General features: G+C 44.2%; 1 protein-coding gene across 1 annotated transcript in view; it reads right to left on the reverse strand.

Moving 5' to 3' along the window:
* The window catches only part of LOC144762429 (cytochrome P450 2K1-like), a 457,464-nt gene that overhangs the window by 292,347 nt on the left and 140,411 nt on the right, over positions 1–24,706 (reverse strand). The window contains exon 5 of the mRNA XM_078647611.1: positions 24,266–24,439. Within this exon, the coding sequence (XP_078503737.1) occupies positions 24,266–24,439 (174 nt within the window). The remainder of the gene's footprint in view (positions 1–24,265; positions 24,440–24,706) is intronic.

The following is a 24,706-nucleotide window of genomic DNA, read 5'->3' on the forward strand; positions in this document are numbered from 1 at the left end:
AATGAGGCCACACCCTTTTTTACACCTCTCTGCAACGCAGCCCCCGGGCGTGTTTGCAGAGGAGGAACTAATTCCCCTTGCATACTGGGGGTCCCTGGGGGCCAACAAGCCCACCTGGAACCTCCAGTATGCGCCAGGGGGCTGCATTGCAGAGAGGTGTGATGAGGCTATGCCCCTTTTTACACCTCTCTGCAACGCAGCCCCCTGGCGCGTTTGCAGAGGAGGAACTAATTCCCCTTGCATACTGGGGGTCCCTGGGGGCCAACTAGCCCACCAGGAGCCTCAAATATGTGCCGGGGGCTGCGTTGCTTTGCCCCGGGGACGGCGGTTCCCGGGGCAGTGTGGGGGGGATTGGGGGCCCCCCACACTTCTTTATCACTATGCCCCCGTGATTTGGTCCCCTGGGGGGTAATTTAAAAAAAAACAGACCGTATATTTAAAAACATTTTTTGGGCCTTGGGGGTCCTTGTGGGACCACCTGGGCAGGCCTAGGGGGTCAGGGTGTTTCTACCCTGCCCCCTTTTTGTGTTCTACACGCTTGTTTTTCTGATTTCTTGTGCCTCGGTCTACCGAGCACAAGATGGCTGCCAACACTTCCTGGTTTGAAGTGTTGAAAGCCAATGAGCATGCAGCTCGTGCTGATTGGCTGCCACTGTCTGTCAACACTCCAAAACAGAAATTGTTGGCAGCCATCTTGTGCCTCGGTAGACTGAGGCACAAGAAAGCAGAAAAACAAACGTGTGGAACTCAAAAAGGGGGCAGGGTAGAAGCACCCTGACCCCCTAGGCCTGCTCAGGGGGTCCCACAAGGACCCCAAAGGCCCAAAAAATGTTTTTGTTTTTTTTTAAATCGTGGGGTACGCGTACCGTACGCGTACCGTACGAGTACGGTACACGTACGGTGCGCGCACGGTACGCGTACGGTGCGCGCTTATAGATATATACATTTTTTCAAATTCGATTTTCTCAACAACTACTGGAGGGATTTACACCATTTAAACAAAAGGGTGATCTGCGAATCAGACTCTACCATTTTGCCAAATTTCTTGTAATTCCGTACAGCCGTTCGGGCTGTAGCCGTGTCTAATCGTCCTATGGAAAATAACATGGGGAAAAGACGTTTTGGGACCCCCCTTTTTTCTCAGCCCCCACTTCACAAATCCCCCCAAAACTTTCAGGGAAGGAGCAGAGTGGAGCGTGCCATCTTCTTTGAGAAATTTGCAAAGATTCATCAACCGGCGCCAAAGTTATTCCCAGTAGAATGTTGCGGATTTCCTATGGAAACTAGGTCCTAACTATTCGCTCCAAACAAACCTCCCATCAAGGAAGAGACTTGGACACCCAGAGCTTCTTGCAAGGAATTCATTCGGCAAGTAGAAAAACGACGTTTTTCGCCATTACTGCTTGATCACGCTCGTCACACACTTGAAATTGCCATCTTAAATACACCTCCTCCAATCACAAGTAAAAGACCCCACAGTGCAATAAATCACAAATTGAAAGAACTGGTGGACATCTTAACATGGACAAATATCTGCAACATCCTAATGGTAATATATCCTTTCTTGTCTGTGGCATATCAAAACAGCATGTGCAATTGCCCTAAATTCAATGTTATTCATATATACAATACTGGGCATGCGAAAAAATAAATGCTATTGTTAAAACACAATATGCACCTAATTTAATATACTGTTAGGGCAACAGTCTGTTGCGTCAGTTATGTTGCTGAAATTGTAACATAAATCCATAAAATACCATTGTAGTATTCATTTACGGGACATTACAGATCTGCCAAACTTTCTTATCATGTGCTACGTCATTTACTGAAGCTCCATAGTCATTGGTTCAACCAATAGCATCTAATATTACGAGCTGTTTGATTCGCTCAATCTCGCCATGATTTGTTGCTAGGTGACCACATAACTAAATAGCGTTATCTGTTGATATTATTAAAGCAGAGCACAAGTGGGCAGTAAAAGACATCAAGCACGATCTAAAAAATTGGGAAAAGTATAAACCAATATGTTCATAAATCACCGCCCCATTGCAGGTTTTTTTGTAAAATTGATTGTATAACTGACTTATTAAGTGTATCTTAGTGAATAGGTGTACTAGCGAGTAATCTTTAAATATTTAAATATCTGTATCAGTGTCTCCCTTTGTATATAAGTGGCTGCATGGGTTGGTGAGTAGCTACATGAGTGTGTATATTTATTTCTTTATACCATTTATAGAGCGCACTAATACCAACCGGTGTCCTGGCGCTAAAGTGGTCGCTCCCTGGGTTTATGATCTCTGATCTAACTCGAGAATAGCCAAGTTTTCAGTGTTTTTCGAAATGCCAAAAGGTTGGCGCTTTGCTTTAAAGCTAAAGGAAGAGCATTCCAAGCCTGCGCTGCCCCTCTCACAACGCTTCGGCCCCCCAACGCACCTTCCTAATGCGGGCAGTCTTGATCAGCCCCAAGTTAGCCGATCTTAATTGTTTTTTCGTTGTATACCATTGGAAGAGCTGTTGGAGGAATTTTGGACCTATTCCATGGAGCGCCTTGTAAACAATGCATAGGGCCTTGAACCTGATCTGCTTCCGCACCTGGAGCCAATGCAGCTTGTCCAATTCTTTGGAGACGGAAGCGAATTTTGGCAGGCCAAGAATAAGACGGGCCGCCGCGTTTTGCAGTATCTGCAGCTTATTAAGCAGCCCCTGGTGAGCCTCAAGTAGTAGACTGTTACAATAATCGAGGCGGGAGAGCACTAGGGCTGACACCACCGTCTTTCTGCTCCCTACTGGTAAAAAGGGAAGGATTTTCCTGATAATTTTCACGGTCCAATGGATGGATGATGAAAGCGCATTCACTTGGGGTTTATAGGAGAGTTGGTCATCAATGATTACTCCTAAATTCTTCACCTTTATCGCGGGGAGGTGGGATCCCATTTCTTCCGGCCACCACTCAGGGCCCCAATGATTGGTTTTCTGCCCAAAAAGTAGCACCTCAGTTTTAGAGGAGTTCAATTTTAAGCAGCTTTTTTCCATCCAAATGCTGACTGCTTTCATGCAACCTTGAAACCTGGCAGCAACGCCTAGGTTTTTTCCCGGGAGCAATGATACCACAAGCTGGGTATCATCGGCATACGATGTTAACTCGAACCCGTAGGATCGGATCACCGGGGCAAGAGAGGAAACATAAAGGTTGAATAGGGTGGGGCTTAGGGAGGATCCCTGAGGGACCCCCCCTGGAAGTTCGAAAGGTTTCGACTCGAAATCTCCCATTGCCACCACCTGAACCCTGTTCCTCAGAAAGGCTTTCAAAATGCTCAGTGCCTTCCCCTGAATCCCGCAGTCCTCTAAACGGTCCACCAACACCTTGTGGTGGACCGTGTCGAAGGCCGTGGATAAGTCGAGCAGGACCAGAACAGCTTGGCCTCCTGCATCAAGAGCCTTCCTGACCTCCTCTGTGAATTTGATCAGGGCGGTCTCGGTACTGTGACCTTCCCTGAACCCATGTTGGGCTAGGTCCAGGCACTGTGTTGAGCGCAGGAAGGCAGATAGTTGGACGTTCATGGCCTTCTCGATTAGTTTGGCAGGGAGCGGCAATCTGGCAATGGGCCTACAGCTGTTTGAATCAGTAATATCCAGTGTGGGATTCTTGAGCAAAGGAAGGATGGAAGCCCGTTTCCAGCATGTAGGAAAGTCACCCACCTCAAACATCTGATTAAACAGCCCAGTTAGAGTGTCTGCAATTGGGCGGCTGCCATCATTGCTACAGCCACAGGGCAGGGGTCAAAAGGGGAACCCTAGTTAGTAGCTTGCAGTAGTCTGAGGATATCTGTGGTATGTACTGGTTCAAACACCAGGAATGTCTCTTCTTGAGGAATACTCATAGGAGACCTGTGGGAGTCCTCTAATAGACTCAAGGCGACTTGTGGCTCAAGAGAGGTGAAGATGACTTGCACTTTATTAAGAAAGAATTTAGCTAAAGACTCACAGAGTTCTAAACTAGGAGGAACGGTCACTGGTTTGGGAGTGGCCAAGCCTGCAACCGTATCAAAGAGCTCCCTAGAACAATTCTTTGCCCTCTCGATCCGATCTGTAAAATAGGAAGTCTTAGCCTGCCTTATAAGATCCTTATATATCCTTAGTGCAGCTTTCAATCTGACCTTGTCTGTATCATTATAGTTGGAGCGCCAAATGCGCTCCAGCTTCTTACAGACAATTTTAGCATCTCTAAGCTCATCTGTAAACCATGGGGCTGACGGGGTCGATCTCGTTGAGCGGCATACTTTCGGTGGGGCTAAAGTGCGACAGGCCTGATCGATCCATTCCGTATACCTGGCCGCCGCTTTGTTCTAATCTATTGGCAACATTAACCTAGAAGACATCAGAAGCTCCTCAAGAGCAGTGCCCTCCAGTTTTTTTCAGGGCCTACAAGTCATGACTGTGTTCCCATCATGCGTAAACTTACGCACGGGGGGCTGAAGATGTTAAACAGCACCGCTGCATGGTCTGTCCAGGCCATGGGTTCGACCTTTACAAATCTTAGGTCAGGATTGTTTGCAGAGATTCCGTCTAGCGTGTGTCCCGCCAGATGTGTCGCTCCCTTAACCAGTTGAATAAGTCCTACCCCGTGCATTGCTTCAGATAATGTGAGCGCGTCAGAGTCAGTACTGTCCTCTAGGTAGAAATTAAAGTCGCCTAGGGCTATAAAAGAGTTTGCGCACAGGGCTTCCTCAAGGATATTATTCATCTCTTCGAGGAACCGGGCCCTTGCCCCAGGAGGCCTATAGAGAAGACAACCTTTAATGGACTGGTGGTTAGATAACTGGAGCTTAAATCCCATGGCTTCACATGTTTTAAGCACCATAGGCTGAAAGGATCCTTGAATAGAGGCCTGATAGATAATAGCCAGGCCCCCTCCCCTTTTCCCTGGCCTATCCAGAACAAAGTTCAAATAGTTGGGTGGGGTTGCTTTAGCTAGGTCTGGCCCAGAAGCTGCATCAGTCCAAGTCTCTGCGATAAAGGCAATTTTTATGTTTCTATCCTGAATGAGTTCCGCACACTCCACACTATGTTTTACTAAAGATCTTGCATTGATCAGGAGGCAGCTGGTATTGTGCTCTCCCCGAACCTCTTTAAAAGAGACGGTCCTATGGAGTGACCGAACACGCTCCCAGACAAACACAGGGAGAGGTAGCAAACAGGATGAACAACGATGCGGACTTACCTGGCCATCGGTGTCTGGCCTATAAATAGTACAGCCCTTTTTATCAGCACCCGGATTAAGCTTCAGCAGCTGATCCCGACTGAAGTCCCGTCGGAGCGGGGGTCCGGAACAATGTGGGCCAGGGGTTATGGCGCTAGGCGCGGGTCTGGCGCGGATGGGCGCAGACGGGCTTGCCTTTGGCGCGCCACCGGCGCGCCAGCTGCCCCCGCCCGCTGCGCGGGCGAACCCATGTCGCCATTTAAGGAGCTGGAGGAGGGCAGGAGGCAGCAAAAGCTAGACCGCCGACCTGTCCTACCCCCAAGATGGCGGTTCCCTGTGCCCCCTACCGCAACAGCGCTTAATCGGCTGTGCGGGGGGTTGGGACGTATTTACAAGCAGGTATATGTCCCAGGAAAATAAGATTCAGAAGGGTGAAGAAAATAATGTAAAAATTATTGCAATGCGCAATTCGTTTAAAATTATTCTGCAGGGCTCATAAAAACATATCACGCTAGAGCATTATTCCTAGGTCCTAATCCCCCGGCTTTCCGCCTCAGGGGAGTACCAACACTGCGCGGCACTTACCAGCGCGATTTAAAGACTCTGGGCGGGCGGGAGGCAGCGAAAGCTAGACCGCCGACCTGTCCTACCCCCAAGATGGCGGTTCCCTGTGCCCCCTACCGCAACAGTGCTTAATCGGCTGTGCGGGGGGTCGGAAGTATTTACAAGCAGGTATATGTCCCAGGAAAATAAGATTCAGAAGGGTGAAGAAAATAATGTAAAAATGATTGCAACGCGCAATTCGTTTAAAATTATTCTGCAGGGCTCATAAAAACATATCACGCTAGAGCATTATTCCTAGGTCCTAATCCCCCGGCTTTCCGCCTCAGGGGAGTACCAACACTGCGCGGCACTTACCAGCGCGATTCAAAGACTCTGGGCGGGCGGGAGGCAGCGAAAGCTAGACCGCCGTCCTGTCCTACCACCAAAATGACGGTTCCCTGCGCCCCCTACCGCAACAGCGCTTAATCGACTGTGCGGGGGGGTCGGGATGTATTTACAAGCAGGTATATGTCCCAGGGAAATAAGATTCAGAAGGGTGAAGAAAATAATGTAAAAATAATTGCAACGCGCAATTCGTTTAAAATTATTCTGCAGGGCTCATAAAAACATATCACGCTAGAGCATTATTCCTAGGTCCTAATCCCCCGGCTTTCCACCTCAGGGGAGTACTCAGGGGTTATTAGTTGTTGTTTTTGAGTACTAAAATGAGTGTTTGTACGGTTCGGTGGGGAGTATTACTTAGCGCACAGATGCATGAATGACTGACTCACTGTTTGTATGTGTTTTGAAGACAGTATGTGTGCAGGACTGTATGGGTGGATGAGTGTGTGTATGGGTGTGTTGGTGAGTGAATGACTGTCTCAATAGTATCTTTATGAGTAACTACATATGTTTTAAACTAGTATATGTGAGTATTGAACTATATAAGTGAGTATATCTGAGAGCGAGAGAATCTAAGACTTCCTGTATAAATAAGTATGTGTTTCTATAAGTGCTTGTTTAAGAGAGTAAGTATGTCTACGATTCTGTAGAAGTTAGTGTAGTGGTGGGTGTATAGCTGTATAAAGCCAGTAAATGGATATTTGATAGTTTATTTGCATGTGTGAGTATGTGTGTGAGTAACTCTATAGATGAGTGTCGGTGTATAACAGGATATATAGGTTTATGAGTACATATGATGAGTGAGTACATGTATGAGTGACTATATAGAACTGTTGGTGAATGAGTGGATGTGTATGTAGATTTTGGGATTACTCAATAGGTTGTTCTAACTGGAATTGGTATCTCCATTTTTTTTTTCAATTTTAGTTTCTATTTTTGATCGTGTATCAAAGGTTATATTACAGTAAGAGGAGGTCTGCCACAAGGATGATGTCATCAGTGATGTCATCAGGGATATCATTTGAGATGTCATCAGTGATGTCATCAGTGATGTCACTGACCATGTCATGAGTTATGTAATATGTGATGTCATCAGCAGTGCATTGCGGGCGCGCAAGTTATAGTTAGCTGAGCTAACTATAACGGAGGAATTTCAAAGGTTTTGTATGAGAGAAATGTTCAGCTAACTATAACGTGTGAAACCTATGGTTTTTTCAATGAATTTGCATAGTTTTTTAAATGCTAATTCCTAACTATAACATGTGTGAAACCTATGGTTTTTTCAATGAATTTGCAAGGTTTTTTAAATGCTTATTCCTATCTATAACATGTGTAAAACCTATGTTTTTTTCAGTGAATTTCAAAGGTTTTGTAAATGATAATTTATAAATGTATTAATCATTGTCTTTCTTTTTATACTAATTTCTTATATTTTTAATATAAACATTTATATTTATTTTATTTTTTAGATTATATTTCATATTCTTATTGTTAAATAATAACAAAACTAAATTGCAAAGTAATTTTTGGATGAATTATTGCTTGACGTCGGTTGCAGGTATAACACAGCTCCAGCAATTCTCTTGGGGCCCTATGATCACAATGCTGTATCAATCCTTACACCTGCTTCAAGCACATGCAAGGTTTTGACGTAGCATAAGCTCAAAACTCACTGAATAAAATGTTATACATTTCATTCAGTCACTTTTACGAGGCCTTGCTGCACCCCCTTCTGCACAAGAAAGCCTCTTCTGGCGCAGCACTTTACAATGTAATACACCCTCCAGATGCATCACATTGTTAATAGCACACACTATGGCACTTCTTTTGCACCACCGCTGTGTCACAAAAGTGACGCAACGGCTGTGTTAAAGAGGCACAAGGGGATTGTAAATCCGCCCCTAACACATACAAATTCACCCAGGCACTTTCACCAGCAGCGCAAATTGAAGCATACACTTGTAACATATTTATGTACATATGATACATTCAAGTGCTTCGGACATACTACAGTATACTATAGATAAACACCTTATAGATTTATGCTGTAGCAGTTCCTTATAGTTCTGCACTTTCACATTCTCCATACACTAGTAACATATTCATTCATTCATTTATGAACTACACATTCATTCTAACAAACTTTTACACACTACCATAGAAATATAGTTCTTTCTTTGACCAGTGAAGGTAGTTCTGAAAAGAACTGTTTTTTTTCTTTTGTATTTTTTTTGTGTTTTCTCAACAAATTCCAAGCGGAACGAAAGAATGAAAAAAAGAGCAACTAATGTCGAGGACAGCAATGATCCTGCATCCTGCGTTTCATCAAGTCTACAGACTGTTCCCCATAACACAAAAGTTTATCGCAATAAATGCATACAATTTTAACTTTAGCAAAGTCAGAATCAATTTGTGGGTGTGGACTGCTTGCTGAAAATGCTGATGCCGCAGTTGATGTGCTTGGTGCAGTAGCAGGTGGATTCTCGTGCAACCTCTGTCTTGCAGCTCGAGCAAAGTTCTTGGGGTGCAAGTTCTTCACGTGTCGCACCATATTTGCTGTGCCAAAGGAGTATTTTTTACATGGATCACCCCCTGAAAGAGTTGTTTTGCACATTTTACAGGTTACTTTTGGAGCAGTAACCTTTTTTTGACCTTCTGGAAAAGTGAAAAACTTCCAAATTAGAGCTTCTTTCCTCTTCTGTGGACGTTCTTCAGGAATGAAATCTCCCTCTGAAGAACTGCTGGAAGATGACTCCATTGCTTTTATTATTGTGATCTTCCTTCTGTTTGAGAAGATTCTCAGAACAAATGCTTCTTCTTTGAAAGTCAAAGTCGAATAATTATAATGGGATGGAACTTTCAACAGTCGCAATAGGAAAAGTTATGAACCAATCAAATCTCTGCTTTTAAAGTCACATGGCTTTGCGTACGCTTATGATGCGCTTGCGCAGCTCTTTCAATACAAGTATGCATGATGTTCTACCGCGATTTGTGTAATTCTTTTTAAAAGTAATATATGATTGTTAGAAGTATTAAAAAAATTCATAGTTATCCCAAATGTCTGCCCTTAGTATGTACATTAAATACATACATGTTTTACACCAAGTAGTAACATTGCCCCCTTTCAAGTACAGAAGACCGTACATGACGTCACACCGAAGCTTTAATGCGACGCGTAACGTCAAAGCATATTTCTACCGTATGCGCGGGCACACGCTGAGTATGATAAGCAGTACAAACTATGGTGCGATCTCCCTATCAGTGACAAATCAGAGCTCAGGGCGCGCTATGGAGAATAATTAGAAGTGCTGACTCTTTGCAGATCCGATTCTGGGCCTGCTTCTGCGCACATGATAACACCGCCCCCATCTCTCTCTGTTGTTAATTGTTAGCGCACACACTCATATTTGCACATGCGCGGTGCACGCCCGCCCACACTACCCACATGCCACCACCTAGCATGCTTGCTATCATTTAGCCTGCAAACCAATACATTAACCAATGGCATGTCCCCCAGGGCCATCATTCTTACAGACCGCGAAAATACTACCAATGACGGCCCTGGCCTTGGTGTGGTCAGCCCCCGCGGTTCCCATATAATGCAGGCACTGACGTGAGCACGCTCTCTTTTACCTGCCTGTGCTGCGGTGACAGACAGACTGTCGAAAACACCCCAGACTCAGCGAAACCGCAGTCTTTCAAGACACGACAAAAGACGACAGAAGCAAAGGTAAGAGAAGACGTCAACACATTAACCTCCACTGTAAATTGCATATGCATAATGCTATTTTTTTATCCTTCATATGGCTTTCCTACCCCTCAATGGTTTTAAATTGTACTTACATAATTGAAATATTTCTAACGAGGTCCTATACACATCTAATCTTAAAAAGTGTGCGTGCATAAATTTCTGTGTCGTATTTCTGTACTACGCCATGTGCTTAGGCCTCTATTATTATTAATTGTGCGTCCATGATAGTATTTTTTTTTCTGGGTCACAAGGCCGTCACAGGCCTCTATTAACTTATTCATCTTCCTTTGTTTGCTGGAGCTGCAACAGTCTTAACTACGAAATATTAAGAACCCACATTAAAATTCACTTTTGATAGTAGTTACGCAATTCAGTTTACGATGACTAATCAAAACGTCCTTTTTTTTCCTTCAGCAAACATCCTTCAGAAGCAACCACGGCCTATCGAGCAACAGCAATGGAATTCTCTGCAACTTATTGAATATACTTTGACGTATAGAAGCAGACTTCAAGTCGAGTGGTGAACTCTGGTGGCCACACTCTTTATACAAGGTAAGCACAGCAGCCTAGATCTACAAAGCCTTTATAGCAATGCATTAAAAATCAGTCGCCATAACGGGCGTCAGTAACGCAGTAGGCACTTCCATATAGACACCACTTGAACGTGGCACTATAACAACTGAAATATACCAGGTACACTGCACTCGTAAAACTGTAATGTAACTTTTATTTATGATAGTAGAGAGGACCATATTATCAAACCTTGGCAACAAAATTATCGCCACTTTATCTGCAGCAAACTGCCACTAAAGTGGCCATAATAGGTTTGATAATATGCTTTATTGAATTCCAATCAAAGCTCATGTTTGATGTGAAGGACATCTAACATGAGCTTCGATTGCAATTCCATAGAGCATATTATCAAACCCATTATAGCCACTTTAGCGACACTTTTCTGCCGATAAAGTGGCGATAATTTTGTCGCCCAGAGTGCGTAGTGTACAGCAGCTTCACTGTAAAATCTATAATTACCTCCAAGCAGTGACAACAGATACGTTAGGACAGTCTGACAAACAGATCCGCAACCTTATTACGCCACTTTTGAGTCACTTTTAACATGGATAAAGTGATGCAAAGAGCTAGTAAATATACATCTAACTTTTCAAGAAAAAATCTCAACTCCAGACTCTACAACACAGTTTTAATGTTGTTTTCTCTCTCTTTCTCTCTCTCACTCTGTGACATCATTTCTCTTTCTCTCTTAAACTTAGACACTGCTGTCTGCTTCGACGTGTAGAAGAACAGCCCCAGTAAAGTTGTGAACTCCACTTCCTTATGTGTTTGGCCGCAAGGTTTATACAACGGTAAGCACAGAGGCCTAGATCTACAAATCCTTCATCGGAATGCATTAGAAATAATTCGGCATAACGGGCGTTAGTAACGCAGTAGGCACTTCCATATAGACACCACTTGAATGCGGCACTATAACAAGTAAAATGTACCAGGTACACTGCACTCGTAAAACTGTAGTGTAACTTTTTTTTATGATAGTAGAGAGGACCATAGTATCAAACCTTGGCAACAAAATTATCGCCACTTTATCGGCAGCAAACTGCAGCTAAAGTGGCCATAATAGGTTTGATAATATGCTCTATTGAATTCGAATCGAAGCTCATGTTAGATGTGAAGGACATCTAACATGAGCCTCGATTGGAATTCCATAGAGCATATTATCAAACCCATTATCGCCACTTTAGCGACACTTTCCTGCCGCAAAAACTGAGATAATGGGCTTGATAATATGCCCTTGTGAATTCCCATAGTAGCCCAGGTTAACACCAGAACCTGGACTGCTATGGGAATTCACAAAACCATATTATCAAGCCCATTATCGGACACCTTTTGGAATCCATTTCACTATTTGTTTATGGCATTGTTTAAGTTATTTTTCCAGTTCTAATATAGTTATAATTGAGTTTCGTTTATATTTATTGTTTAATAAAAGTTAATTTAAAAAAACTACATACTTCTTTTATTTTGTGAGGAGGGGGTATGACGGCCCACAATAAAAATAATGTTGAAATTCTATAGTAAGATATTCAAGATTAGGATTGAAAACTACTAAGTTTTAACCAACAGATATAATAAAAACAACGGTGAGAAACTACTAAAATGGAGGTGGATGGAGTACGTAATCAACGTTTGGCGCCTCGGCACTACCTTTCAAATAAATATATAAAAAATATGACTATTAATACTGTACAAAAGTACAGCAGCAGATGACACACGCGAACCGGGAAAAGAAAGCGACAGATTTACTAAGTGATATAAAGAAAGGTTTGCTTGTTGAACTTGAAGAAAAAGAAAACGTGGGCTTCGAAACGACGCTGAGCATACGAACAGAGTACAACTGCTACACCAAAAAAAAGGAAACCTTTACATACTATCATAGAAATGAAGGAGCATATTATCAACAAAAGGCGATACATTATCGCCGCTTTTATTGACAGGAAACTGCTGATAAAGCGGTGAAAATGTGCTTGATAATAGGCCCTTGTAACTTCCCATAGCAGCCCATTATCGCCGCTTTATCTGCAGTTTCCTGTCGATAAAAACGACGATAATGTATCGCCTTTTGTTGATAATATGGCTCGTTGCTCTTTTTTTGACCAGTAAACTTACGTGCATATAATCAAGGACCGCAGTTAAAATTATCGCCGTTTTAGTGGCAGGAAACTGCCGATAAAACGGCGATAATGAGCTTGATAATACGGCCTTGTTATTTCCCATAGAAGCCCATGTTAACACCAGAACATAGGCTTCTATGGCAATTAACAAGGACGTATTATCAAGCCCACCCTGCCAACATTAATAAAAAAATCTTCAGACAATGCAGGTACCCGGAACTGGAAGTTCATTTTACATATCACTGCCCCAGAAAGGTGGCGTTCCCCGCGACGTGTACAGGGAGAGAGAGGGAGAGAGCTCAAAACATATTTTTTTTTTTAAAAGACCCGACGGGTGCCGGTCAGCAAGACTGCGGGGAGTAACGCCGTAACCCCCCCCCCCCCGCATTCTTCAAAATTAAAACCAGAGGAGTACCGTTCCCCAGTGCTCGGGCACCTTACAAGCCCCCATTATGCAAAAAAATTACCCCCGTAATTTGCCCCCCCGGGACCTAATTAATAAAACAGACTTCTACTTTGTTTTCACCTTTTCCACCGCCTACCAGTACTGCACGAGTACCCCACCATTTTTTATTTAAAAAAAAATAAAAATTGAGTCTAAAGATACATATACCACCCCCTGATAAGACTATAGGCTCAGAATGTTTCTACCCTGCCCCATTTCCTTATTTCTCAACTTTGTTTTACTGTTTTCTTCTGACTCTGCTCTCCCGACAAAGGACATGGCTGCCAACACTTCCTGGTTTGGAGTATTGACAGCCAATCAGCATGCAGCTCCTGCTCGTAATTCTACGTATTTCCATACGCGTACGCCGCAATTTTTCTTTAAAAAATAGAGCCTAAATATCCGTGTACGACCCCCTAAGCAAGCCTAGTGGGTCAGAATGTCCTTGCAGAGCTGTAAAATAACAAAAGCACTGTACTAGTCCTATGCTTAAAAACTTTGCTGTTTAAATGGCAAAAGACTTTGTCGTTTTCTATCTCGGCGTGGATAGCACTGTGCTAATCCTATGCTTAAAAACTTTGATAGAAAAACAGACATTTGAGGTGAGCAGATATAGAGTGTCGCTGGTGGCTGGTGTTGAGAGTGCTCTAACAGGAGCTGCTTTCCACCTAAACTGAGAACTACCCAGAGTTCTCTCCTTCTTTTTTGCATAATGTACGCGTCACTCTATGCCTGAAAGGGTTTTGTTTTGACTTAATACTGGGTGCTCCTTTGTGTCTGGACAAAGCTATACCTCTCTGAAGAGCTCTAATTAGAGCGAAACACTGTGTCAGGGGTTGCTTTTACTCATTTTAGGTTGGCTTGAGTTGGTATTTTACCAATTCAAAGCTGTAATATTGTGCTTGGAGTGATAAAGGGCTTTTGTTATTTTACAGCTCAGCAAGGACAGCACTGTGCTAGTCCTATGCTTAAAGACTTTGCTGTTTAAATGGCAAAATACTTTGTCATTTTCTATCTCGGCGTGGATAGCACTGTGCTAATCCTATGCTTAAAAACTTTGATAGAAAAACAGACATTTGAGGTGAGCAGATCTAGAGTGTCGCTGGTGTTGAGAGTGCTCTAACAGGAGCTGCTTTCCACCTAAACTGAGAACTACCCAGAGTTCTCTCCTTCTTTTTTGCATAATTTATGCGTCACTCTATGCCTGAAAGGGTTTTGTTTTGATATATATATATATATATATATATATATATATATATATATATATATATATATATATATATATATATTACCTACTGGCGGTCGCCAGTAGGTATATATAGTTAGGATTTTTTCTCTATGGGATTTTTGAAAATTCTATGTCTAATAACTTTGCCGTTTGTGGACGGAATTGGCTGTAATTTTCAGGAAAATGGAACATTTTGTTTCTGAGCAGCCCCTGAAAATTTGGGGGGGTTTCGTCAAGGGGGGGCCGAGAAAAAAGGGGGGTCCCAAAACGTGTTTTTAACATTGAGTTTTCCATAGGGCGGTTGGCCTCACTTTTAGCCCGAACGGCTGAATGGATTTGCACGAAACCTGGCAAAATTGTAGGGACTGGTAGCCCGATGTGCCTTTGCTAGGTCTCAATATATGTGCTCCAGTGGATTTTGAGAAATTAACGTTCAAAAAAAGATATATATCTGTAACAGCGGACCGGGCAGCGCTCCAGTTCGCGTACTTTTCGCGTTATGGAGCTTTGTGAAGCGAAGCTGATTGGTTCTCCGGCATCTGTAAACATTCCAACCAGTCTGTAGCGGCCGCCATCTTGTCTCTCGGTAGGATCGAGAGACAAGAGGAGGCCAAAGCGAAGGGGAAAATGACCATAAGGGGGCATAGTAGATCCTCCCTGACCCCCTAGGTTTGATGTGGAGGTTTTAAAAGGGCCCCGCGGGGCAAAAAAAAAAATAAATAATAATAATCGAACGGCTGAATGGATTTGCACGAAACTTGGCAAAATTGTAGGGACTGGTAGCCCGATGTGCCTTTGCTAGGTCTCAATATATGTGCTCCAGTGGATTTTGAGAAATTAACGTTCAAAAAAAGATATATATCTGTAACAGCGGAACGGGCAGCGCTCCAGTTCGCGTACTTTTTGCGTTACGGAGCTTTATGAAGCGAAGCTGATTGGTTCTCCGGCGTCTGTAAACATTCCAAACAGTCCGTAGCGGCCGCCATCTTGTCTCTCGGTAGGATCGAGAGACAAGAGGAGGCCAAAGCGAAGGGGCAAATGACCATAAGGGTGCATAGTAGATCCTCCCTGACCCCATAGGTTTGATGTGAAAGCTTTAAAAGGGCTCCGCGGGGCAAAAAAAATTTTTAAAAAATCGTTTTTTTGGTGGGGTGCGCCCGGTTAGCGTAACGGGAAGCGGACTGGGGAGCGGACTACAAGGAATGAAGAATGATTGACTTTTAACTTATTATATGTTTATAGACTTTTTTTAAACTTTTTTTTCTGCTGAGTGACGTCTCGGCCTATCTTCACGGGATGCAGTCCCTACCATCTCGGCGTTTAAGCCCAGGGGGACCGGTAGTGTGGGAGAGATAACGGGGCATATTATCAAGGGGGTTTATCTCCGCTTTTTTGGCTTTAAAAGCCAAGAAAGCGGAGATAAAATTATCTCCGTATTACCTAGCTGTCGCTAACACCAGTTAGCGACCGCTAGTAGGAGATAGCGACCATCTTGGGCCCCACTTTGCATGTCAGTGATATTTATCACTAATGACATGCAAAGTGGGCATGCCAAGATGTTAGCGACTGGAAACAGTCGCTAACATCGCTATCTCCTATTACCAACTTTTGGAGAGATTCGCGCTAAGCGCGAATATCTCCAAAAAGTAACACCTGCCCTGAGCAGTTCTTAGCCATGTTATCAAATGGGAGGTGGATAACATGGCTAAGAGCATTAGCTCGGTAATGCATGAATATCGCTGACTTTTCAGCGATATTAATGCATTGCGGCCGTTTTTTATCGCATTTGCGATAAACCTTGATAATAGCAAGGTTTATCTGCGATAATTTCTGACGATGCTTAGCGGTAAAAAATTCATTGCTAAGCATCGTTAGGGATAAATATCGCTTAACTTTGGTAATATGCCCCAACGTCTGTTAACGTTCGATTCGAAGGAAATCAGGAAGTGTTGAAAAACATTGTCTGCGCCATCTTGCCTTTTTTCAAATGCCACACTTTTGTCGTGCATGGCAGCCATTTTAGATGACTTGACCAGACCCACTCTCTGCACGCTGTCGATCCTTAGCATGGCTCCCCACCCTCGCAAGCATCTCCCCCAGGCACTGGTCACCCCCGCTCTCTGTCTTATGCATGGGCAATAAACCTCCCCCCATCTGCGCTGCTCTTCCCTGAGAATCACACCCTGTGCCCGCCCGACACCTCCCTTTCGCCCTATTCACTACCGCACCCTCTGACACTCCTCTTCCTCTGTGTCCGATTGTCCAGGCCGGTCCCAGGCTATCAGCTAGCCCTGCAGATGTAGTTTATGGCCCCAGCTGTAAAGAATTACCCCTCTTCAAAGGAGTTATAGTAGATCAAGGCCCACACCCGATGAGATCCGTCACACCACACGCGTTCCTACTATCTGAAAACCATCCTGTATTGTGATTGGGGAGGGGACCGAGCCTGAAGCGGAAGATTCCAGGGATGACTCTTTGTACATCAAAGTTTTTACAATTATGTGTCACATTAAAAATATATAGCACTCCAACAAAGTAGTAGGATTATAAAACTTTAATAACTTATAAATATATACAACAAAACAAAAACAGTAAAAACATTTAAACATTTTTAGGGAAAAAGAAGGAAGTAGCGGTCGGTTGTGCGAATAGTCCCAAGGCAGCACAACGTTCAGATTTCTGGACGGCACCCAGGTGATGTTGGCTGGGTGCCGCACTGATTTCGGTATCCGGCGTGGAGCGTCGCGGGGGGTGGGTCATCAGTAGCGGTCTGTTGTGCGAATAGTTCCAAGGCAGCAGAACGATGGCACCAAGGTGATGTCCAGTAAGTTGCCGCCCTCCGAATAACGGCGTGGGGCGCCCCGGGGGGGGGGAGGCGGCGTGAACGGGCCTCCCCAGGTGGAGCCTCGTCTGCTGTAGTGGGGCGCCCCTTTACCATTTCAGTTGCCATTCCGTCCGCTTTTGGTCCACTGTGTCAAAATCCGCAATTCAGCTGAAATGCCTTCCTCCGAATAACGGCGTGGGGCGCCCCGGGGGGGGGAGGGGGGAGGCGGCGTGAACGGGCCTCCCCAGGTGGAGCCTCGTCTGCTGTAGTGGGGCGCCCCTTTACCGTTTCAGTTGCCATTCCGTCCGCTTTTGGTCCACTGTGTCAAAATCCGCAATTCAGCTGAGTTGCGCCCACTCTTGCGGTGCAGCGATAGGCGGCTGTCACAGGACTCTCAAAATGGCGGCAGGCTCTTTCCTTTTTGGGCCTGGTCCACTGAAATGGCCCTGGGACACCTTGGAAATCGGACGCTTGTCTGCTAGGTCTTGGACCCCATTCTCAAAAGCGTCCCCTCCGCCTTGAGGATTCTACAAAAGTCTTGGGGGCCCCCGACTCCTGCAGGCTTGCGGTGGGGAGCGGCTGCCATGATTGCTCGCGGAATGACCACGACGGAGCCACGAGATGGTGGTGCTTCCATGCTGACGCCAGCTTCAGTCTGAAACATCCAGAAACAAGGTGGGGCTTTCATCGTTTGGGAAAAAAAAATAGTTTTCATCCAATGAAAAGTGTTATTTTTAGGTCATATGATCAAGCCTTCCATCATTAGGAAACCAAAAGTAAAATGAACCAATGAAAATTTTTATAAACAAGTCACATGACCTGTTATGCGGCATAGGGTATAAAAAGCGAAGAAAATCCGTTGGCACGTGAGGCGGCGTCAGTAGCGGACCGATGTGCGAATAGGCCGAAGGCAGCACAACGCACCAAGATCCGGATGGCACCGAGGTGGTGTCCAGCAAGTTGTCGCACTGGTGTGGCCATCCTACAATGCTGAAAGTCGGCGTGGGGCGCCCCGTTGGCCTGTGAGATGGCGGCAGTAGCGGACCGATGTGCGAATGGGGCCAAAGGCAGCGCAACAATATTTTCTGAATAGAAGACACCACAAGGCCCTGAGATGCCAAGATCCGGATGGCACCGAGGTGGTGTCCAGCAAGTTGTCGCACTGGTGTGGCCATCCTACAATGCTGAAAGTCGGCGTGGGGCGCCCCGTTGGCCTGTGAGATGGCGGCAGTAGCGGACCGATGTGCGAATGGGGCCAAAGGCAGCGCAACAATATTTTCTGAATAGAAGACACCACAAGGCGCTGAGATGCCAAGATCCGGATGGCACCGAGGTGGTGTCTAGCAAGTTGTCGCACTGATGTGGCCATCCTACAATGCTGAAAGTCGGCGTGGGGCGCCCCGTTGGCCTGTGAGATGGCGGCAGTAGCGGACCGATGTGCGAATGGGGCCAAAGGCAGCGCAACAATATTTTCTGAATAGAAGACACCACAAGGCGCTGAGATGCCAAGATCCGGATGGCACCGAGGTGGTGTCTAGTAAGTTGCCGCACTGGTGTGGCCATCCTACAATGCTGAAAGTCGGCGTGGGGCGCCCCGTTGGCCTGTGAGATGGCGTCAGTAGAGGACCGATGTGCGAATGGGGCCAAAGGCAGCGCAACAATATTTTCGGAATAGAAGACACCACAAGGCGCTGAGATTCGGTTAGCACCGAGGTGGTGTCTAGCAAGCTATGCAGCTGAGTTGCGTGCGCACTTGCGGCGAATAGGTCGAAGGCAGCACAACAATGTTTTCTGAATAGAAGACACCACAAGGCGCTGAGATTCGGTAGGCACCGAGGTGGTGTCTAGCAAGTTGCCGTACTGGTGTGGCCATCCTACAATCCTGCTCCGAATAACGGCGTGGGTTGCCCGAAGGGGGGGGGGAGGCGGCGTGAACGGGCCTTCCTAGGTGGAGGCTCGTCTGCTGTAGTGGGGCGCCCCTTTACCGTTTCAGTTGCCATTCAGCTGAGTTTCGGCCGCTCTTAATGCTACAGCGACAGGCGGCTGCAAGAGGACTCTCAAAATGGCGGCCTGTTCTTTGGATTTGGGCCTGGTCCACTAAAATGGCCCTGGGACACCTTAGAACTCGGACGCTCGAATTTTTTTTCCTTTCCTCTACATGCAAAAAAAGTTAAATGCCCGGTACGTTACACGCTTCATCTGCCACGATGTACTCTCCAGAGGAACCGAAAAAATATATAGTTATGGTAACTATACCATGCAATGTCATATGGAGAGGTGGCACCGATTAATTATAGTGCTGCATAAAAGAGAGATTTGGAGGAGAACCCCCGACCTGCCAGTACATTCATCAAAGAAGTGGCACTGACAGCATCAGAGGCAAGGGAAACGGTCCCAAATATTTAGAAGAACTTTGGAAAGATTAAAATGACATGTTTAGATTGTGGCAAATTAATTTCATGTGGACAGATGAGTGTTACTCTAATAAATACAGCATATGAACATCATCATAGTCGATGGTTGGTAGAGACATTTTGACTATATCCTGGACCTGCCCGTCCTCGCCCAAAATGGCGCCGGAATAAATGGGACTCGTAACTCCTTGTTGTGTACTGGTTGCACAACCTTGATATCACGAGATTCGTATGCAGTTTTGAAGCACATGGCGGGCGGGGACGAGAATAGATTGAATATTTCGATATCCCTATTGATATTAAGTTCTGATGTGTTATTGATTACTGTACTATTGAAAGTTCGAATTAACGTCACCCATGGTACTTGCCCGCAAATGTATATCTAGATAATTTTATTGTAACTGGCCCTGTCGTATTTTAATTATAAAATGTACGTCCACCGATTCCGCAACTGTTAGACACTTTAGTTCTTGCAACCTAATGGCCCGCCCGTTACGTTCCTCTACAGTGTAAATGTCTACTCATCATATACGATTACAGTTTGCTCCGTGGCCGGCCCACGTGGTTATAGGCCCGTATTTGTATAATGACATTTTCACAATAAAGGTTTTTAAAAGAAAACATGGTAGTAGTATATACATTGGTAAAGTTTTTAATAATAGTCACTGTTTTAGAATCAGTAAAAGGCAAGTGAAATAAAGCAGACCAATTACATGAAGGGTAAAAGGTATAATACGCAGGAACGCAGTAAAGATAAATGGTCAAGGGCTGTTGTGTTTTCTACTCCTGCAACATAAAGTGATCGATAAGAATCTCATATTCAGGCGTATCGGCGACTAAGACAGCAGGCCGACCCTCTTTTGCTCAACGGCTCCGTCATGGGACAAAGAAACGCCCTTTTTCTCGAAAAAGGAATATATTTTACTTGCAGGACAGTTGTAAATTTTCCGGGAAAGTACATTAGCCTGGAACATTATAACATATATTTAAGAAAAAATAATGTTCGAAAGTAATAAAAAGCGTAATTTTTAGGTCATATGACCAAGCCTTTCATCATTAGAATAAGAAAAGTAAAATGAAGCAATGAAATGTTTTATTAACAAGTCACATGACCTGTTATGCTTACGTTACGGGCTGCGCGTCGCGCCCCGGATCACTTCCGGATGCGCTAACGCGGCGCGTCATATGACGCATTACGCGACAACGCAGGTCTAGAATATAGTCAAAATGTCTCCACGAACCAGCGGTCGGAACACAACCCCTTTCAGCAGGCTAAATAGTTCTGTTAAATGACAACAGAAGGGACAGGCAACAAGAACCATCAGTGAAAGAGGGGAGGGCTAGTTCTTCTCTACCGGGTTACGTTGGGGCGCTACCGGAACTGATCGAATTGGTAGTCTACAGTGTTTCTGGATGTTTCAGACTGAAGCTGGCGTTAGCATGAGAGCACCACCATTTCGTAGCTCTGTCGTGGCCATTCGACGAGCAATAATGCTAGCCGCTCTCCACCAGAAGCCTGCGGGAGTCGGGGGCCCCCAAGACTTTTGTAGAAACTTCAAGGCTGAGGGGACGCTTTCGAGAATGGAGCCCAATCTCTAGCAGACAAGCGTCCGAGTTCCAAGGTGTCGCAGGGCAATTTTAGTGGACCACGCCCAAATCTGAAGAGCCGGCCGCCATTTTGAGAGTACTGTGGCAGCCGGCTATCGCTGCACCGCAAGAGCGGGAGCAACTCAACTACATGGTGAGCGAGACGCTGTAGTCGAAAGAGCGGGCGGTAAACAGCTGAATAGCGGAAGAGGCACAGTGTAGCAAAAGCGGGCGGAATGGCAACTGAAATGGTAAAGGGGCGCCCCACTACAGCGTGTCTTTAGGTGAAACGGATTGTGGGACAAGGTCAAGAATGGAAGAGTTACCAGAAGGCAAAAAGTTCCGCTTGATCCCGGGAGCCGGCCACCTATGTCGGGGGCAATCTCAGGCTACACCAGGAGAACACGACTTGGGGAGGGAGCCGGAGCCAAGCGCCCCCTCCGAGTCCGCGCCATCACACCGTCCCTCGGGGGCCTCCGTCAAGCGGTTCAGGGTGGCACCGGATTACATTGTTCACAAATGCAGTCACGTTCTCAAACAGCCCCCACTTTACTTTGAGAATAGTGAAGCTGAAGCAAGTGCGAATAGGCTTCAGACAGTGTTACAAGCACTTCTCAAAACTTTGAACCATCAGAGTGCATGAGTTTCATGCTCGATCGATTGAGCTAGCCGGATCGGGCAACAAAAAGTATAAAATAGTTATGTAAATAGTTGTTTAATAAAATGTTTTACCCTGTTACTTTGCTGGTGTGTTGTATATATTTGTAATATTTGCATAGAGTTTATCGTTATTTTGGGCGGGGTGGGTGGCGGAGCCGAGCTGTATTGCAGCCATCATGGTGTGGAGTTCAGTTCATCTCAATAGTTTCGTGTTTGTCATGAGGGGTTGTTCCTAATGTTTCTATTTTAGCGAGGTCAAAAAGAGATCCCATTAGTGGCCTACTGATTTTGCTCGATTCCTTTTGTTTTTTTACACAATTTTTCGCTATCTGCAAAGAGTAAACAGAGTATTGCGACTCTGTGCTTGTTTGTAAATAGAGAATGAACCAAAGAGAACCAATTCTAAAACAGTAAATGCTTGGATAACAATCAATCAAATGGAGAGAGAAGCAGGCACGACGGATTACAACGGGGGCAAAGGCCTGCGTTAACTACCCTTCACTATCTGCAAAGAGAGAGTACTCCTAATAGAAATCAGGGGGAGGGGGGGCAGCATTCAAAGCAGATCAGTGTGCATAAACACGAAAATGTTTTTACTTACCACGTATTTGACATTCGACAGCTTATGATATTTGCTATTAAAAAACCATTGAAATTCACTGAAAAAACCATAGGTTAGAGACCATATATAGTTAGGAATTAGCATTTAAAAAACCTTGAAAATTCACTGAAAAAACCATAGGTTATAGACCATATATAGTTAGGGATTAGCATTTAAAAAACCTTATATTACTCACACAAAACCATTGAAATTCCATATATAGTTAGTTGCACTAACTATATATGGCGCACCCGCAATCCACTGCTGATGATGTCACATATTACATCATTCATGACATGGTCAGTGACATCACTGATGACATCACTGATGACATCTCAAATGACATCACTGATGACATCTCAAATGACATCACTGATAACATCTCAAATGACATCACTGATGACATCTCAAATGACATCACTGATGACATCACTGATGACATCTCATTTGACATCAATGACCACATCACTGATGATATCATTCATGTGACAATACAATGCATCTCCTCACACTTTAATATAATCTCTGTTACACCCAGTGTTAAATACAGAGTATAATTTTTGAAACCATTGACACACCAATACTAGTTACTACATACGCACTCAGGGATTCCTATGTTTACACACACATTCACTCATTTACCCATACAATCATTCATACATACAATCACTCATCTTTACAACACTATCATATGCACTCATACACCTATACAGACTCTCACACTCTGTCACTCATCCATGGAGTTACTCACACACCTAGTCAGTCCTGTAAATAATCAATCACACTTCCATTTTCTAATCTATACAGTTAAACATAGAGCACCTTACATTTTGAAACATATACTAACACATACTTACTCTCTTATACAATCATTGATACAAGTACACATTGATCTGCACAGAGTCACACACCTCCCAGCCAGCCACACACACTCAGTCTCCCATACAAATACTTGGGCAATCAATCAATAACCCATATAGTTACTCATATAGCTACTGACCAACACATGCAGCAGTTTACAGAACAACAGACATAATGATGCACAAATTAAGACAGTTTAGTCACTAACCCATGCACTCAGTGAGACACATTTAATCACTCACTCATACAGTCAGTCACGCACCTACTAAATCCTTCATCCAGACACTTCTACATCTACTCATTCTTCAATATGTAAAACATATTTAAACTTTACAGAAACACACAGTCACTGGATGATGTCATCAGTGATGTCATTTGAGATGTCATCAGTGATGTCATCAGTGATGTCACTGACCATGTCATGAATGATGTAATATGTGACATCATCAGCAGTGGATTGCGGGTGCGCGATATATAGTTAGTGCAACTAACTATATATGGAATTTCAATGGCTTTGTGTGAGTAATATAAGGTTTTTTAAATGCTAATCCCTAACTATATATGGTCTATAACCTATGGTTTTTTCAGTGAATTTTCAAGGTTTTTTAAATGCTAATTCCTAACTATATATGGTCTCTAACCTATGGTTTTTTCAGTGAATATATATATATATGTATATATATATATATATATATATATATATATACATATATATATATATAATTGAGAAAGCCTGCTTTGACAGGCGAAATGCATCTCTCGGTGCTGGGTTGGAGGAGGCTTAATTCAATAAAGAAGCCTTTACCTTTATGGTCCTCGTGTGCGTGCTTTTTTTCCTGCAGTGGAGAGGAGATTTCTTCGATATATATGGCTAAATGAGTTTGAATAAAGACCTCCACGCTATATCGTAGTCCGTGACTCTCTCTTCGCCCGCTGGAAGTGGGGAGAGCCAAAAACTTGTTTGAGATGTATATATATATACATATAGTTTATCAATTCAAATATTAGGACGAGTTAAAAATAAATATCTACTTTAAATCTAATAAAATAGGAATGCTTTACCTCTTTCTGCTTGACAAAAAAAGCATCAATCAAACTTCGCTGGTCATTGGCATCTAATTGTTGGAGATATTTGACAAACGTGCTGGATAAAAAGTCATTGATTTCTTTCACGTTCTTGATGAGTGTCTTGTGTGCTCCTGGTAGGAATCCGATAAAAGGATAGGCATTATGCAGCTGTGGGAAACAATAAAATTAAATGAATTGAGCAATTATGATGTGTACGGCCCAAACCGATAGGAGTTGATAAAGCCAATGGGTCTTGTTTTGCTATTGGACACTCAAAGACAGGCAACACTTTGAGTTCCCGTATTGCACATGGTCTGTGCCTTCCTTCCTGCAACAAACATACACACAGGAAATATTCAGACAGGCACACCTGTTCAGACAGACAAACAGGCACACACAGTCACATCTCCAAATGCCAAGTTATTTTGTTGTTAA

The sequence above is a fragment of the Lissotriton helveticus genome, chromosome 6 (genome assembly GCF_964261635.1).
Source record: "Lissotriton helveticus chromosome 6, aLisHel1.1, whole genome shotgun sequence".
NCBI lineage: Eukaryota > Metazoa > Chordata > Amphibia > Caudata > Salamandridae > Lissotriton > Lissotriton helveticus.